At 50.9% G+C, this 16745-nt stretch overlaps 1 protein-coding gene across 1 annotated transcript; it reads left to right on the forward strand.

Annotated features, from left to right (window-relative positions):
- The first annotated feature begins 295 nt into the window (after window positions 1–295).
- SLC2A2 (solute carrier family 2 member 2) lies at window positions 296–11159 on the forward strand. The gene is made up of 11 exons (XM_010129928.2): window positions 296–427; window positions 938–1033; window positions 1524–1798; window positions 2280–2404; window positions 3170–3285; window positions 3934–4096; window positions 4877–5064; window positions 5625–5729; window positions 7650–7751; window positions 8635–8838; window positions 9046–11159. The coding sequence occupies exons 1-11, from the start codon at window positions 395–397 to the stop codon at window positions 9235–9237; spliced, it is 1599 nt and encodes a 532-aa protein (XP_010128230.2). The 5' UTR covers window positions 296–394; the 3' UTR covers window positions 9238–11159.
- Window positions 11160–16745: the final 5586 nt, after the last annotated feature.

Below are 16745 nucleotides of genomic sequence, written 5' to 3' on the forward strand. Positions count from 1 at the left end.
GGCTGCAGCATGGTCCCCAGTCCCCCGCGTGTCGCGTCCCGGACCGGTCAGCCGAGGGACAGCCCCAAATCAGCCTTCTAGCTGAACCATTTCAATCTTCCAGGTCCACTCTGTGTCTTTGAGGGTCTCCCACTGTTTCATTTGTTCCCCCAAATACGGGGATTGGTAGCGGCTGCTCTGAGCTGAGCAGTGGCCAAATAACGCGTGGAAGGCTTGGGTTTCTCATTAACTCCAGAGTTGATATAGTCCCATCTCTCCGAGCACCGGCCACTTTTCCTGATCCCTCTCACCTCCATCCCAGCCCTGCTGTCCCTCCTGCCCTGCCCAAGCTCCCACCTCGCACCGCAGCCCAGGACAGTGACTGCTGCCGAGAGGACAGCGCGGGAGCTGTGGGATGGACAAGAAAACCAAAATGCAAGCAGAGAAGGTAACTACGGCTGGGTGGTATTTTTGCACTAGAATTTTTGGAGGAGCCTAGCACTAAGGAATGGTATTTATTGCTTGCCAAGACCAAAACTAACAGAAAAAAAAATTGCTCTGTGATGTCTGCATACTGAGCACAGGAGCAAAGGGGTCAAGGGATTATTTTTCATTTTTTAGAGCTCCATCAGCTCATCAGATAATTTTAATGGTGATTGAAGGAAATAATACTTGAAACTGCTGAAAACCACATTTTTTTCCTTGCTGTTCTGCTTCAGCGCTGTGCTGCCCATGCGAGGCAATGCCGCTCTGCCCTGGGGACCTGATCCTGCCCGCCCCCAGGGTCTTCCCTTCTCCTTTGGAGCCCACCAAAGCACCCACGCTGCTGCTGCAGCATCCCTGGGTGCCGCTGTCCTGGCCAGCGACGTCCCTTGGGACAGGGATGGGGCGCAGCCCCCTCAAGTTTAGGCAGGTCTAGAACAGCAGGGTGATGCTGTTCTCTGCTTCTTCCCCCCAGCACCTCACGGGAACGCTGGTCCTCTCCGTCTTCACTGCAGTGTTGGGCTTCTTCCAGTACGGCTACAGCCTGGGTGTTATTAACGCCCCCCAGAAGGTAAGCTGAGCCCCCCCAAGCCAAGGGACAAGGGCTTCGGGGCAGCCAGGGCTGGTTTGTCCCTTCCCCAGGCGCTACCTCCCGCAGTACAAAGCCCCCGTGATAAGGCAGCGGGGTGAGAAGACGGTGAGGACCCCCGCTGCCACCCTCCCAGTGAAAGGCACAGGACTCCACACGTCGTGGTGCCATCCCCACTGCGACGCAATCCCTGTGCCCGGACTGAGGGATGGCATCTCTCTGCGGGTGCCGAATCCGGGCAGCACGCTCACCCCATCCCCGGGAGGCAGCGTTGGGTGAGGGGGGGACGCTCTGCGCCTGTTCTCACAGTAGTGGGGGTCCGGGTGCTGGGGTTCTGTCAGGGACCCCAAGACTTCACCCCTGCGGAGCTTGTGATGAAAAGCTGTTCCTGGGACAGAAAAAAAACCCCGAAACGGGTTGGAGATGGTTACAGATTTGAGCCAACAGCGTTTTTCCTCTTCGCCCATCACAGGTGATAGAAGCCCACTACGGGCGCGTGCTGGGCATCGCCCCCCTGGGCAGACATGTCACCAACGCCTCTGAGGAGGACGGCACCATCCCCATCCCAGGCACGGAGCCCTGGGGTGGCACCGAGGGCACGCTCGCACCCCCGGCCAACCCCGGCGAGGACCTTGCCACCTCCCCACACATCCTCACCATGTACTGGTCCCTCTCTGTCTCCGTGTTCGCCGTCGGTGGCATGGTCTCCTCCTTCACCGTGGGGTGGATCGGCGACCGGCTGGGGAGGTGAGAGGATGTGGCGACGTGCGTGCCACAGCCTGAGCCTTTTTGTTTGTTTTTTTTTCCCCTAGAACCATTTCCTCCCCGCAGAAATGCAACTTGTGTTATTTTCCCCAATTTAATGAAAAAATCCTCAAACCTCCAAAATACTGTTCCAACCATCACACAGGTCTGGCTTATTAAGATCCTCAATCATAAATGAGACATTTTATTGCAACTTTGAGCACTTCAGAAAAAGCTGATGAGCAGCCTTGTCTGACTTCCAAATTCCCCCCTTTCTTTCCGTGGCAAAAGGGAGAGGGGGGCATCTGAACGGCGTTTGCACAGGGTGTAAAATATACTTTTAGCTCCTCTGCCTGATACTTTTCAGTGCCTAGGATCATTATTTTTTTCCCCCGTAGCACTGATTAAGTCCCTAACAGCTCTGATTGCGTGTCGCGACGGCTGAGAGCGGTGCCAAACGAGCTGTGCCGCCGCTGCCTTGCAGGGTGAAAGCCATGCTGGTGGTGAACGTCCTCTCCATCGCCGGGAATCTCCTCATGGGGCTGGCGAAATTCGGGCCGTCTCACATGCTCATCATCGCCGGGAGAGCGGTCACGGGGCTGTACTGCGGTAAGTTTGGGCAGGGTCGTCTGGCCCTTAGCAGGGTGCTGGGTGCTGCAGTTAGAGTTCCTTCTCTTTTTAAATCTCTTTTTTCCAGTGCAGAAGGGGTTTCACGGGTGGGAGTTTCCCTCTTCCCCGATATCTGTCGTTCTCAATCCAGGATCTTTCCTAGAAGCAGCTGAGTTGGTTCTATCATGAAACCAATTTATTTTACGTATCCTAGGAAGGAGCCAGTCCCTCCTCTGTATCTCCAGGCTCGATCTTGGCGGTGGCTGCTCTACCAGTATGTCATTAGCCGTGCTGTTTAACAGGTTCCCCAGACAACAGCACTATCTAGCAGATAGTACAGGAGCACTGTACGCAGAGAGGATAAGATAGTAGGCAAATAATATAAAATTACATCGGAATTCGTTCTGAAATAACAGCTCTTTATCACCGGTACTGGTATGCAAATACAATATCTGCTCTGAAGGTTCAAGGCAAGTTTTAAGAAAGCTCTTTGCTCTGCAATAACTTCTCCCCGCAGACGATCTCTGCTCCATGCTCGTACATGCGTGCATTCAAGTGTAAAGGCTTCCCGGCTTGGGGCTCCGAATCCGGGGGTATCCGAGCACCTTTGCAAGGTGCAGGTGGTTCCCAGCCAGGCACGAGGGGCTTGTTGGGATGTGGGGTGCAAAATACGGGCTCCATCCTCCTTCCCTGTTTGGGAGGTGGTTTCTGCTGGTTGCTCAGCTCTGGTCCAGAAGAGCTGACGCCTGCGTGTGCTCGGTGCAGGGCTCTCCTCCGGACTCGTGCCCATGTACGTCAGCGAGGTCTCTCCCACGGCCCTTCGAGGAGCACTGGGGACGTTGCACCAGCTTGCTATCGTCACGGGCATCCTCATCAGCCAGGTAAGAAGGAAAGCACACCATTCCAGAGTGGGTATTTCAGAGATCAGGATACCCCAGTGATATGCCGTGGAGTCACTCGCCATTCCACCCCAAAACTGAAGGAGAGCGCAAAGCAATCTGCTGTACTGGGGTTAAACTCCCACCTTGAGTCAGAGGTGTCTTTTATGAAATAAAAAGTGCTTCTGCAAACAATTTCTCCCCAACCCTAGGAAGTTTTTTTTAAGCATCTTGTCAGAGTCAGGCTGGATCCTAAACACAAGATCCCTGATGTTCAGGTACTCAAAAAATGGCTTCATCAGAGAAGCAGGGAGCCCAGCATCGCTGTCAGCACTGCCCACCATGGCTGGCGTTCCAGCTCCATGACAAATGGGCACATAAATATACCAAGAACCAACACACCAAGTCACTCCAGGGCGGGGAACAGCGTTGTCCCCCAGCGCCTGTAAGCTAAAATCTTGCTCATGACATTTTACGCCATCTGTCCACTCCATGTGCATCAGAACTAAAGAACCCAGACTGTTAGGACTGACAATCGGTATTTGCTTCCAGTTTTCTTCGAGGTTATTGCTTCAAAATGCCACAGTGGTCAATCCCTTTCATTTTCTAGAGTGCAAAATAAGCCATTCAAACATGTCTCAATCATTGCAGATCCTTGGCCTCGACTTTCTCCTGGGCAACGACGAGATGTGGCCCCTGCTCCTCGGTCTGTCCGGTGTGGCCGCCCTCCTGCAGTTCTTCCTGCTCTTACTGTGCCCCGAGAGCCCCCGCTACCTTTACATCAAACTGGGGAAGGTGGACGAAGCCAAAAAAAGTAAGACACACATTCTGGGCTTGTCTTGGGTTGTTTTTATACTCTAAGTGGGATTAAACACAGAAGGAAAAGCCTGGCTGAGGGCTCACGCGTGTCACGGGGTATAGCTGCTCCATCCCACACAGCACATTTGCAGGTGGGATTTTGGACACTTGCATATCATCACCAAGGCACGTTTGCTTATACATCGCTGCGGGTGGTGTCAGCCTTAGCGTGTTGCTCCTTTCCGTCAGAGATCGCATCTAGCAGATGCCATCCCCAAAAAAAACCCCCTCAGTCAGAGGGGATTTCAACTGGGTGTAAAAATGACATCTTCTGGGGGACAGCTATCTCCATCCTTGGTGCTATCAGCAACCACACAGCAAATCCACAGTGCTTACAGCAACATCTTCCAGCATGGCCCTCCTTAGCTGGCTCCAGCCGTCTCTCCAAGGAGTAGGAGCAGTCAACAGTCGGACACAGCTGAAACTGAGGTGAGCTGGGAGCTGCTGAAGCGTAGATAGCTCCGGACCAGAAACTATTGGGATATGCTTGCATGGGACTAATAAGCATTGCTAAGGGTTGAGACTTGAGCGTGGCGTCTCAGAGCTTTGGCAGAACTATTGTGCAGCTGCCCCTTGCCAAGAAGACACACTTTTCGGGCTTGATATGCCATAGGAGTCCTCAGAGCAAGCCTCTTGTTGGCTTATCCTGAGTTTTGGCTAGAGAGATTCTTGTCCTTACTCTACTCGTTATCAACCACTGAAAAGAAAACATCCATCCTTTTTTTTTTTCCTTAAGGTTTGAAAAGGCTCAGAGGAAACTGTGACCCAATGAAAGAGCTTGCTGAGATGGAAAAGGAGAAGCAAGAAGCTACTAGTGAAAAGAAAGTCTCCATAAGGCAACTTTTCACCTCTTCTAAGTACCGGCAGGCTGTCATCGTGGCGCTGATGGTGCAAATATCTCAGCAGTTCTCAGGAATCAATGCGGTGAGTCTCCCAAAAGTGTTTGTTTTTAGAGAAATTCACGCTGAGCATGAAAAGGCAATACTGGCTCCATCCAAGCCTTGTAGGGGTGAAGAGAAGGCTTTCCTGTGACTGCGGGAGGCTCCTCGGCCACCACCGTCACTGTTGAAGGTGGACCTCACTGCTGAGCCAGGCCTTATTCTTGGACAGAAGGGAGACATTTGAGTCATTCCAATGCAGCGAGAATATTTTAAAATTCATGTAAAACCTGGGCATATTAAGGTATTTGTCTCCAGTGCTCAGTGCTGATGATGTGTCTTTCAAGATTAAAAACAGGACTACGTGGAAGGAAACAGTTTTAATGCAGTAGCTCAGGAGGGGAATTTCAATAGGATTTTTAACTCCCTCAAGCTCCTTCGAAAGTTTCAGCTTTAATTATTATAACAAGCCATTAGAAAGTGGAAAAACTAATCATAATTAAATTACTTCACATCTCAGCCAAGCCAGAGCAACTCTTCCCTCAAGAGAACAAAAAGGTACACCAGCCCTGTTGCCTAATCCTTCGTCCTAATGTATTTTGATAGATCTTTTACTACTCCACAAACATTTTCGAGAGAGCTGGAGTTGACCAACCAGTTTACGCAACCATTGGCGTTGGAGTGGTGAACACAGTCTTCACAGTTATCTCCGTAAGTAAATATTTCTGTCCCCCAGACTACAAAAACAAGTAAGCTACAACATGGTTTTGAAAGATGATTTCACCCGAGAGCTGGGGCTGACCCTGCGCACCTTATTCACGGGAAAAATCACTCCCTGGGCAAGTTGCATTTGAAAAATCAAGCCATAGAATCATAAAATGGTTTGGGTTGGAAGGGACCTTTAAAGCCCATCCAGTCCAACCCGCCTGCGAGAAGCAGGGACATCTCCAACCAGATCAGGTTGCTCAGAGCCCCGTCCAACCTGGCCTTGAAATACAACCCGCTGCTATCAAAGAGCAGTGCTAAATGCCTCATGAGTGGAAACCACATCACCGTGTTCTGGGAAGCTCTGGCAGGTCAGCATTTCCCCAAAACCAAAAGTTGCCTTTGAGACTGAAATTCTGCAGGTCCTGTTCCCCTGGGGAGCAGACAGAGGGTTGGGGCTCACAATCTCCCTCGTTATCTTCCTAATTGTTTTCTGTATGTACATAGCACCTGCACGAGTGCTATCCAAAGGCTATTCCACAGCAATAAAAGTAATCTAGCCCCTATTCTCATCGGATCTGTGCAGCAATAAAAGGATTGTTCCGTTTTCACAGCCTTTCCTTTCGTTCGTCTCTCTCCTGAGAGTATTAACACAACTCCTATCAGTGAGCAATTATTGTTTTAATGCAGCCATTAATATAAGAAAATCGGGAAATGCCAAGCCCATTTCCCTTCCATCTCTAGAGAGATTTAAGGAGTAAAGGACTTTCACCCACCACGAAGCAGGACTAGCTGCAAGGTAGAAATACACGGCTCTAAGAGATCTTAGTCCAGCTTGCGTAAGACAGGAGGTCTTGGGGTGATCCTGCTTTAGAGGAGGTCCATCACAGGTCCCATACAGAGGAGAAAACGTGATGTTTATTGTGAAAGGCGGCACCGAGGTGTGCGACTGCAAGAGGTCTTTCTCCAGCTTGGAGGGTCTCCTGCAGTTCAATCTCCAACCCGGGGCTGTGGTACTTGCAGCCTGGGGCATCTGCTCTTTGCTTCTTTTGGCCATGAGCACTTAAAAATTACCTGCATTTGTGAATAAATGACAGACCCCGACCAAAAGGCAGAACCACTGACAGCCGGGTGGACCTTGGCAAGGGGAGAAGGGAGCGCAATTTCATGAGTCAGCAGGATGAACTGCCTCCAGCAAAAGAGCCGGTCTCTGGGAAGCATAAATCATTCGGTGTAATGGCAGGAAAGGTTGAGCTGATGGACAACGGAGCCCTTCCAAGCAGAGGGGAAGGAGCAGGCAGCCTCGGAGGCTAACGCACAACATCTCAGGGCAGGCCAGATGCACCATCCCCTGGAGTTACCTACATCTCCCCATTGGGTGAAGCGATCGGTACAGACTTAGATATTGAAAGTTGGGTGAGATGAGTGGAGTCCACCAAGAGGAGTTGAGAAGAAGCAAGCTAAGCCTTGGGGTTACTAGAGAAGCAAAAGGAATCTGGAAAAATCCTGACTCCAGCTGCTACACAGCTATCCCTGCCCTCGGACAGGCACAGTGCAATGGTGACTCGAATCATGCTACATTTTGAAGGCTGCTTCCAAACTACTGCAGACCTAGTAAGTTTATTCTTCCTGAAAGAAAGTCCACAGTCAGCAATACATGCGTAGGAGCAGTGGGAAGTCCTGAGAGCTTGGAAATGCTTGAGCTGTGAGCATACGTGGGTTTGCCTTGCCTTTGGCAGGGCAACTGGCTCCCTAACAGCCACCGGCAGAGTTTCTGACTCTTGGAAACCAGCAGACAAATCTCTGCTACGAGAGCTAAAAGGGCAGGAGCGCGGTGTGGTAGTGGTAACAGGTTGCTCCTTGCTAATGGACCTGATCGAAACTCCAGTGGTGCTGGAGACTGAGCTGCTGCACATGTTTCTACAGGTCTTTCTGGTGGAGAAGGCGGGCAGGCGGTCCCTGTTCCTGGCTGGGTTGATGGGCATGTTAATAAGCGCCGTGGCCATGACAGTTGGACTTGTGCTCCTGGTAAGGATTGCTCTCAATTTTTTCTCCATGATTTGCAAACAAAAGAAGAAAAATCACCCTTTAAAGCGAATGTTTTGCATTTTCACCTCAAATAAATTCAGAAAGCATTTGTCCTTAGAAGAGAAAGTTCAAAGTCACCATAACTGGAGCCACCTCTGGTCACAGCAGGGCCTGAGGACATCATGCTCTTTGGCCCCTGAGAGACCCCAATGCTGCTAGAAAGGGCATGTGTCCCCTGTCCCCTCCCTGAGCTCGCTGACAGCCTCAGCTCCTTACACACCAACTGTGCTATTCCCACAGCACAATCCCATGCCTGCTCAGAAAACCCGGGGCGTACCTCCCCGTGCAAACAGTGTGTGCCCTAAACCCTCCACCTGCATCTCCCTGGCTTGGTGCAGGGATGCTAGACTGGCATCTCATCATGAAAATGGGACAAATTATTCCTCCCAACACTCAGGAGTGGGGTCAGGCTGTGAGACATGGGGCAGAACAAGCAGAGGATGGAGCCAGCCCCCATTGAAGTCCACCCAAACCACTGGTGCAAGCCTCTGTCAAGGTGAAAACCAAATAAGGGGCGGCCTCCTTTACTGAAAACCCTGGTTATTAAAGACGACACCATTTTGCCTCTTCCTGGCCACGCTGCAGGCAAGGAGAGGGCTCGAAGGTACAGCTGAGAGCTCCAGCATCCCTCTGCATGCGGCAACGCTGGCACCGCACACCCAGCCAGCATCCAGCACAAGAGTTCAGAGCTTTAATTATTCATGTCCAGTCCCCACTTGTCTGAATAGAAAGAAATTTCTGAAAAAGAAGCCCAAATAAAGTAATTAGTGATAATTAATGAGAGTCGTGTTGGGACTGTAACACTGCGCACACTCTCTTGCAGAGCCAGTTTGCCTGGATGAGTTACGTCAGCATGGTCGCAATCTTCCTCTTCGTCATCTTCTTCGAAGTTGGGCCTGGGCCCATCCCCTGGTTTATCGTAGCCGAACTGTTCAGCCAAGGCCCACGCCCTGCCGCCATCGCCGTCGCCGGCTTCTGCAACTGGGCCTGCAACTTCATCGTGGGAATGTGTTTCCAGTACATAGCGGTAAGAAATCCCACTAAAACCATACAAATAAATGAGTGGCACGACCCCACTACTGGGCTCCCGAAACAGCCCGGTGGGACGTGGATGTGCCTCCCAGATCTCCATCCCCGAGCCCCGCTGGGCATCTCAGCCACCCCGGGTAGGGAGGGGAAGCCATCCCCGAGGTCCTGATGGTGTTGTCCCCTGTTGTCACTTTCCCCGCTGCAGGATCTGTGTGGACCATACGTGTTTGTGATCTTTGCGGCTCTGCTTCTAGTCTTCTTTCTGTTTGCACACTTCAAAGTACCGGAGACGAAAGGAAAGTCCTTTGAGGAGATCGCAGCTGCGTTCCGCCGCAAGAAGCTCCCGGCCAAAGCCATGACTGAGCTGGAAGACCTGCGAGGCAGCGAGGAGGCATAGACATTGGACCCGTCCGTCAAATGCCTCCTGGCCGCTGTGGCTCACAGCTCCGAGCTGCAAGTGCTAACCTGGAGTTTTACTCTGAGATACTTGGTACCGCAAGGCTGCAGGAAGAGCTGGGGAAAGGACAGGAGGAATATGTTACATGTGTGTCTCCATGACCAACTGGAAGAGCCCGGCTGGACAATGATCTTACTGGCTGGCAAAGCATTACATTGAGCAGGGCCACCATTCAGCTGGCACGAAGCAAAGAGGGGTCAGGTGATGTTGTAGCCTCATGTTTTCACCTTTTTGTCCCATGCTTGCTGCTTCCTTCCACTGCTTCCTTTCCGTTGAGAAACCAACTGCTAGTGTAGCTATGCCACCAGCACACAGCACTGATGGCTTGAGGTGCTAAGGAAAACAGACTGAGCAAACTCCTCCTTACTCTTGCCTGTGCAGGGGAAGAAGGTGCATCCCACCCAAATCGGCTGGGATGCACCTCACCTCCTTTGCTACCCGTGCATTATGGAAATGTTATCCAATCTCATAAGGACTTCTCAAGTCATGACATTTTTTAGGAGAATCTTAGAAATTCTGTCTGGGCTGATGTGCATTTTTTTCTTTTGTTTCAGCCAGACTATTACCTCATCTTTCCCCCTAGGAAGCATCTCCTCCCTCCCTGATCCCTGCTGCAGCACAAGACACAGCACATCGCTGACCACACAACGGGCCCGGGCACTCCCAGCCCCGAGGTCAGAGTCCTGCTGCCAACCCTCCCACGGTGTGACCACCGCCAGGTCACCCGCTTCTCCTTCCCACCCTCTGCATCTGCCTTCCCTTCCTTTTGCACAACACTTAGACCCAGGCTCCACCTTCAACCTGAACTCTAACAGTTACCGATAACCCAGAGGGGAAATGCAGCGTTAACTGGAAGGTGACCCGCTGATCCGACCCTCACTTGACACCATTTGCGGTTTCGCTGGCTGGATGTGATTCAGCCAAGCAGGAGGTTGCGTTGTTTCTATAGCCTTGTTTGTGTTCGGCTTGCTTCTTTATCAGAGACTTTTATGTGACAAAATCAATCTGCAAGGATTTTTCTTCCTTTTTTGGGGAATATGTTGGAATCATTGTAAAAGCTTGCTCTGTGTTTGCTTGACTTTTAAGATTTGCGTGTTCCTTGTTGTGATACCATGTTGTTTTCCAGCAACTTTCTCAGGATAGAAACCCATTATTTATTTAGAGGTGAAACAGCAGCATTGCTCGGTCACCACGAGCTCATCGCGACTACCAGTGAAGCAGTGACGATAACGTAACAGAGGATGTGGCACAACGAAAAGGAGGAGAATAGATGGGCCAAGGAGGATCATAGGCTGCTGCTACGGGTTTAGTTTTAGGGAGGATTCATGCTCCTTTCCACGTGCCTGAACTTCTTTCCTTTGTGGACTTTACTCTCTTGGTATTAAGACCATAAAGCAAATTCTGGTCCCTTCCAAGCGACTGGAGGTGTAGCCATGAGATCCACTGGGACAAGCCTCTGGCCCCGGTCTGTGCACTGGAGAAATGAGATTGCACCAAAGCCTTTCCTGGAGTGACGGCTGGGATTTAATCAGAGGAGAACGGAGTCAATGCTGTCATGGGCTACAGCGGTGGGGGACCTGGGCCTGACACTGGGCATGTGGGAACCGGGGCCCAAGCTGCGCTGCACAGAAGAGCAGCAGAGCTGGGGCACGGGCTCTGCGTCAAATCCTCAGTTTGTGAGCTGCCAGCGGGTCTCCCCAGGTGAGAGTAGCTCAGAAGCTCTCCACGGTGTCTACTGCAGTTAGTTAAACATTATAACGGATTGTCTGAATGTAAAAAAAAGGAAAAGAAAAAAGAGATGGGTTCTTGCTTTCAGCAATGTTATCTATGTCTGTTACATAAAAGCGACAATGAACAACGTGTGTTGGCTTGTGCTGCTGGTTTTTTTTTTCCCCTCTGTACATCTCAGACACATGTTCAGCTCCAGATGGGAGGTGTTTCCCTGGTAGGGCACGTTTGCTCCACGGGTGGTAATTACTGTGCAAGCCCTCAGCTCAATCCCTTTGGAGTAGACGGTCCAGAGGTGAGACCGTGGGGCTGGGAGGCAGCCCTGGAGCCATTGGGAGCTGGCTCAGCGTCGGGATGAACCCTCACTGGAGGCATGCGGCGTCTAACCCCAGCCACCCCCAGCTGTACAAGCCCCCTGTAAAGCACACCTCTGCTTGCGCGGATAGCAGTACAGAAGGGCTGGAGCTATAGCCACACAATGGTCAACCAGGTGGTTTAAGGTGAGAAAGGCTGTCCAAAACCGCTTTGCTGAACTTCTGCTGAGCTTCCTCCTAATGCCGGAGGGGCAGCAGTCAGTGACACTGTCAGTAAGCGAGGAGGGGTCATTTATTTAGCAACACTCTGAGCAGCCAGTCTTTGTTCTCCTGTGCCCTACGAAGTGAATGACAATAGAAAGCCTGATCTAATTACCGTAATGTAGCACACACACTAGTTAACAAAGCCCACAACAATGACATCACCCATAGCTACATTCCTGAACTCCCTGAAGATCTGCCGGGGGGGGGGAGGGGGGGGGGGAGGTGTTCGGGGGCACTTAAGTAAAATAACTCTGTAAAAACAGTTGTCAGCTGAAAGCTGTGTGTATTCTTAATCAGGCTTTCTCTCCCTGTTTCATCCTACACCTCTGTGAAGCTTTTGACTAAGCCATAGCTAAGACCACGTAGCTTGATGCAGGAGTCACAGAGCTAGCAGACTTCACATGCCAATAATTATTTTTTCCGTCTGCTACCAGCATGCTGTGAATTCTGTGGGATAACGAGGCGCATCTCCAGTTTCAGATTGCGCTTCCTCGCAGCAACTGCTGCATATAAAGGAAGTCAGTCTTCTCCTGCCTCTGAGGACCCTCTCTGACCTTCTTGGGCCATGACTGGACAACATGCCCCCATGCATTTTACTATTAGCACTTCATTTGCTTGTATATTCCCCAGGAGATGATGCGTTGCTCATCCCAGGACGTTTCAAATCCATTCTGCTAACGGCTGCAGCCAGGGACAGGATGTGCAGAGCTGCCAAAAGCTGCCCCAACCCCTGTCCTCACCAGCGCTGCGGTGGAAGGATGAAGCTGATACGCTGGGCTGAACTATCACGAGTGTACTTTTACCATGTATGACGACGCAGGAAGGGGTCAAACGAGTTGGTTAAACCTGCAGATATGTTTACTTTTGTCTTGTCACATCAGGCTGGTAATGAGGACTGTACACTTTATCTGTCCTTGCTACATGCAAGCTCCAGTTAAAACTTGTTCTTGAGACACGGCTTGTTAAACCATTATTTTTATCTCTCAGCGTTACAGTTTTACTAAGTTGCTAATCATTAAGAAAATTTAAAAGACCGAGTCATGCTTATTAGCTAAATGGTCGTTGCACTTTAGTTAACACGTGAAATATGTTCCTATACCACGGCTGGCTAATAATGCCATATAATTAATAATCCCTGAGAAAGCATCTTGTCAGCAAGAGCCCTGACAGTGTTTTCCTAACGTGCTGAGATGACAGCCATTAAGACTTCTCTGTTGTGTCAGGTAAATGGCTAACGTTATCTAGTTTCCCCCTCTCTCGGCATAATTTTAAAATTAGTTTGACTTCCCTAATCCAATAAACTCAGGACATTTGGCCCCATTAACACTTTCCACGCTAATTTATCACAGATTTTTCTGCCTCACTTCAAAGTGTTTTTCATCGCTGAGAAGCGCTACCCTCCACCCCCCGAGTCAAACAACTGACGAGGATGAAGCTGAACCAAGCGCTATCTGCATGCGGAAGGATCAAGTCTTTGAGGTACAATGCGTTTTCTGAGATGCTCAGCTAAATCATGAAGCAATATTGGCAAACTTCACCCAAAGGCACCGCCTGAATAGCTGTGCTGAAGGAATCTCCTCCCCAGCAGGGTGGCAATAAATCCTGGCGGTGGATCAGCAGCACTTCTATTTTACAGGCTGTAGGTATAACTGCAGACCTGAGGCTCGGCAGCACCTTGCGGTTTTGCCCCCTGTTTTCTGTTCAGGAGAGAGAGTGTGGCTCTCCTGACTATGAAAACCACCAGCTCCCCTCAGGTCATGGGTGAGATATCACCACTGCAGTTTAAAAAAAGCAGTTTTAAAGTTAAAACTTGAAGTTTAAAACTTAAAAAGCACGTTGCAGCCCCAGGAGGAGGGAATGGCCAGATTTACTAGGTGTTTTCTCTTTTCCTCGTGGGAGTTACAGATGGTTCCTGCCAGCTCAATGTCCCCGCACTGTCACCGCTTGGCTCTGGTCCCCAGCGTGTGCCCAGGGTAATTCCCCACGTAACTCGGACAGCGGGGCCATCTGCGCACACTTCATTCAACCATTTTCGGCTGGGCTGTTGTGTGGACCATCGCAGAGGTAAGGTTGACCACGGAGCAGGCAGTAGTTTTTAAGCATTCTGGGGCACGCAGCCCCTAATAATTGAAGGAACCACCCAGCAGCCCAGAATCCCTTTTTCAAGGCTGGCGCAAATGCAAGGTGAGTCACGGGCACTGCATTCGTTCTCCGTAGGAAGCAGAGAGTGAACGGCAGGATGAAAGCAGAGCCTGGAGCAGAGAGGGGTGCCTACGGCAAGGTCACTGCAGAGGCTCTTTAACTGGGTTCACGCTACGCGGACAGATTTTACGCAGGAGCTCAGAGGGTCTGCTGAGCATGGCACTGTCTGTGGAGGTGGGGATCATCGGCCTCCAGCCTCTCTCATGTCCTTCTGCTTGAGGCTGTGCCTGCAAGCCAGCGTGAACCCTCACCCTAACAGTCAGGACACGCTGGTGGGATCCCAGGTAAGACAGCTCAGCAGCTGAAATGAAGATGCTTGCTCAAGTTGGAATAGGGTTGTTTACACTGTTTTGCTCATGACCTGTTACTTCTGACCTTGTGGTCTGAACCAAGTCTTGCTGAATGAGCCTCCCTCTGCTTTCCCATGCTGCTCGCCCAGCGTTGAGGGGAGCAAGGCTGGGTAAACTGCTCACGGCCGCTCTGTGACTGGCCCTCTCTCAGCTAGCCTGCAGGGCTTTCCTCTGGCACCCTCTTCTGTCCTCCAGGCACCCAGGCCACCACCCCTGGATGTCCTAGGACACAGCTGCCCTCCTTGAGGTTCCCCAGAAGGATTTCTCCCAGAAGCTAGCAATGCACCAGGCAAGCAGCTAGAGAGAGGAGACTGTAAGCTAGGCTGCACCCACGGCTTGTACTGGCACCACCTTCCATGTTCTGGTGGGTTTGCTGGACACAAGGTGGGATGTTTACCCCAGTGCTGGCTGAAACGCATACTCTCGAGGCAAGTCTTTAATGCGGTGCTTCAAGGCATCAGATGTTTCTTGAGAACATCACTGAGCACAGATACAACTTGCTCACTTTAAACCTTCCAAAAGTTTTCTAACCCCTGATGATTTCTGCATTGCAGTTCATGTAAAGACTTAGATAGGAGAACCAAAGCTTGATAACGTACTGAGTCTACTCGAAAGAAAAAATGTGTGTGTAATGCAGCTGTGCCACAGTACACACACATGCACAAAAGGAAATACATATAAACATGAAAGACCATGGTATTTACAAATAAGCTTTGTAATTGAATTGCTATTATTGTATAGAAAAGTGGGATAATCACATTAGCACCATCAAGAAACAGATTTTAGGAAAATAAATGTTGATCCAGACAAAGGAATGATGCCTGCAAGCAATAACTGATGGAGCTGATTTCCAATTTTTGTATTGAATCTCTGATAAAGGCTGCCTTGGAAGATTTGTTTTGTGTCTCAGAAATATATATAATCTACAGCTGCACTTCAGCAAAAAGACTTGGTTTAGTACAGAAGATCTCTCAAGTCATCCAAAATGAATCTGTTAATTGTGGAAAATCAACTAAATTTATAATGTGATACTTGAGAAAAGAAGTTATCATTAGTGCTTAGCCCCAGGCTGCCCTGGTTTGGGCTCAGAACAGTTGGTAGTTCTCTCACAAAGTATTTTATTAAAAGAAAAAAGACTCTAGAGCATGTGCAACTAGTCATACACTTGCAGGTAAACAAACACACACTGCACATGTAAAAATGCTTAACAGAATGCCCCAGGCTCTGCTTATCGACTGACACACTGGAAAAATGGGTTGTTCCCCACGGTAACGCATATCATCTCCAGAACGGGCTGGGTGAGGCAGCATCCACCGAAAACCCGGTAAAGAAGAGAATCACCACCTCGAGCTGCCGCAGTGTTATAAAGCGGTCTTGTGTAAATGAAAGCCAAACCTATCACCTTGGGTACACACTGCACAATTTGGAATCGGATCTGCGTGACCAAGGGCAGAACCACAGGCAAACACCGATTAACATGAATTAAATAAAAGATCCCTTACAAACCAGTTAAAAACGTGACTTTAAAACAGGCTGCTGTAGCCACGCCATTAGAAGATGACAAACTCAGGATCTCAGGGCAGAAAGCGCCAGACAGCACACTGCAGCCCACAGTGCTGATGGCAGAGGCCAGCTCTGACAATGCTGCTGCACATGTCACCGAATTTCTGCATTTTTTCTGTTTGTCTGGTGTTTCAGGCAGATGGTCCGTGTGGCACCGGGCAGGGCCAGGCCCCATCCACCAGCACCTCCACTGGACGGTCTGCAGGTGAATTTGGTCAAACAGCTAAAGGTGTTACGGCATCTGACTTGTAGAGTTTTAACACAAATAACTCATTTGGCTTCATTTTACTCGAGATCCATCTGTCTGGCCTGCTGGCTGCGTTCACACCCCTCTCCTCAAACAGCACAGGGAGGGGACACTGGAAGCCAAGGGGTTGGTGGCAGGGCACGGAGCCATCCGAGTCTCATGTCCACTAACGAAAACAAGCTTTCACCATGGCATCTTGGCAGTTTCAGGCCCGTTTGACTGATTACTGTGTGCTTGTGAAAAGCTCTTGGTTCTGATTAATCTGAAAGGGGAAACATTAAACAGACAAATGAGCTTTGTGTGGACAACTAAGCGCATTTCACGAGGAAGCCTTATCCCGCCAGGCTTTGGAAACACCCATTTCTTCTCCCATTCCTTTAAAGTTTTGTCGCCGGGAAGCCCCCGACCGCCCTTCTGCGGAACCTGCCGCCAGAGACCCCCCGGCGCCAAGATGGCGGTGGGGAGGGGCTGCGGAGGAGGCGCGCAGCGGCCCCTGGCGGCCGAGGGGCGGCCCCGCGCCTGCGCCAGCCGCGGGAGTGGGGGGGGGTATGACGTAGTTGCCTCGGTAGCAATGGCGCCGGGCGCGCGGCGCGAGGCCGCGCTGACCCCAACCGCTCTCCGTAAGGCGCCGGCGAGAGGCGGAGCGAACGCGCCCCCAGCACGCGGTCAGCCGCGCCGCCGGCGGGCGGCGGGAAGGGAGGGGGTGAAGCGGGCGGCCCCGCCCCCTCGGTGTGGGGAGCGCGGACCAATGAGCGCGGCGGCTAGCGGAAGCGGGGGGGC

The sequence above is a fragment of the Chlamydotis macqueenii genome, chromosome 9, assembly GCF_036417535.1.
Source record: "Chlamydotis macqueenii isolate bChlMac1 chromosome 9, bChlMac1.mat, whole genome shotgun sequence".
NCBI classification, from domain to species: domain Eukaryota; kingdom Metazoa; phylum Chordata; class Aves; order Otidiformes; family Otididae; genus Chlamydotis; species Chlamydotis macqueenii.

What these genes read in the sequence shown, in the direction of transcription:
- SLC2A2 (XM_010129928.2), top strand. Translation starts at nt 395, where the DNA reads ATGGACAAGAAAACCAAAATGCAAGCAGAGAAG. An exon ending in GGTCACGGGGCTGTACTGCG is followed by an intron (nt 2,405 to 3,169) that starts GTAAGTTTGGGC and finishes TGCTCGGTGCAG; the next exon opens with GGCTCTCCTCCGGACTCGTG. An exon ending in CAGTCTTCACAGTTATCTCC is followed by an intron (nt 5,730 to 7,649) that starts GTAAGTAAATAT and finishes ATGTTTCTACAG; the next exon opens with GTCTTTCTGGTGGAGAAGGC.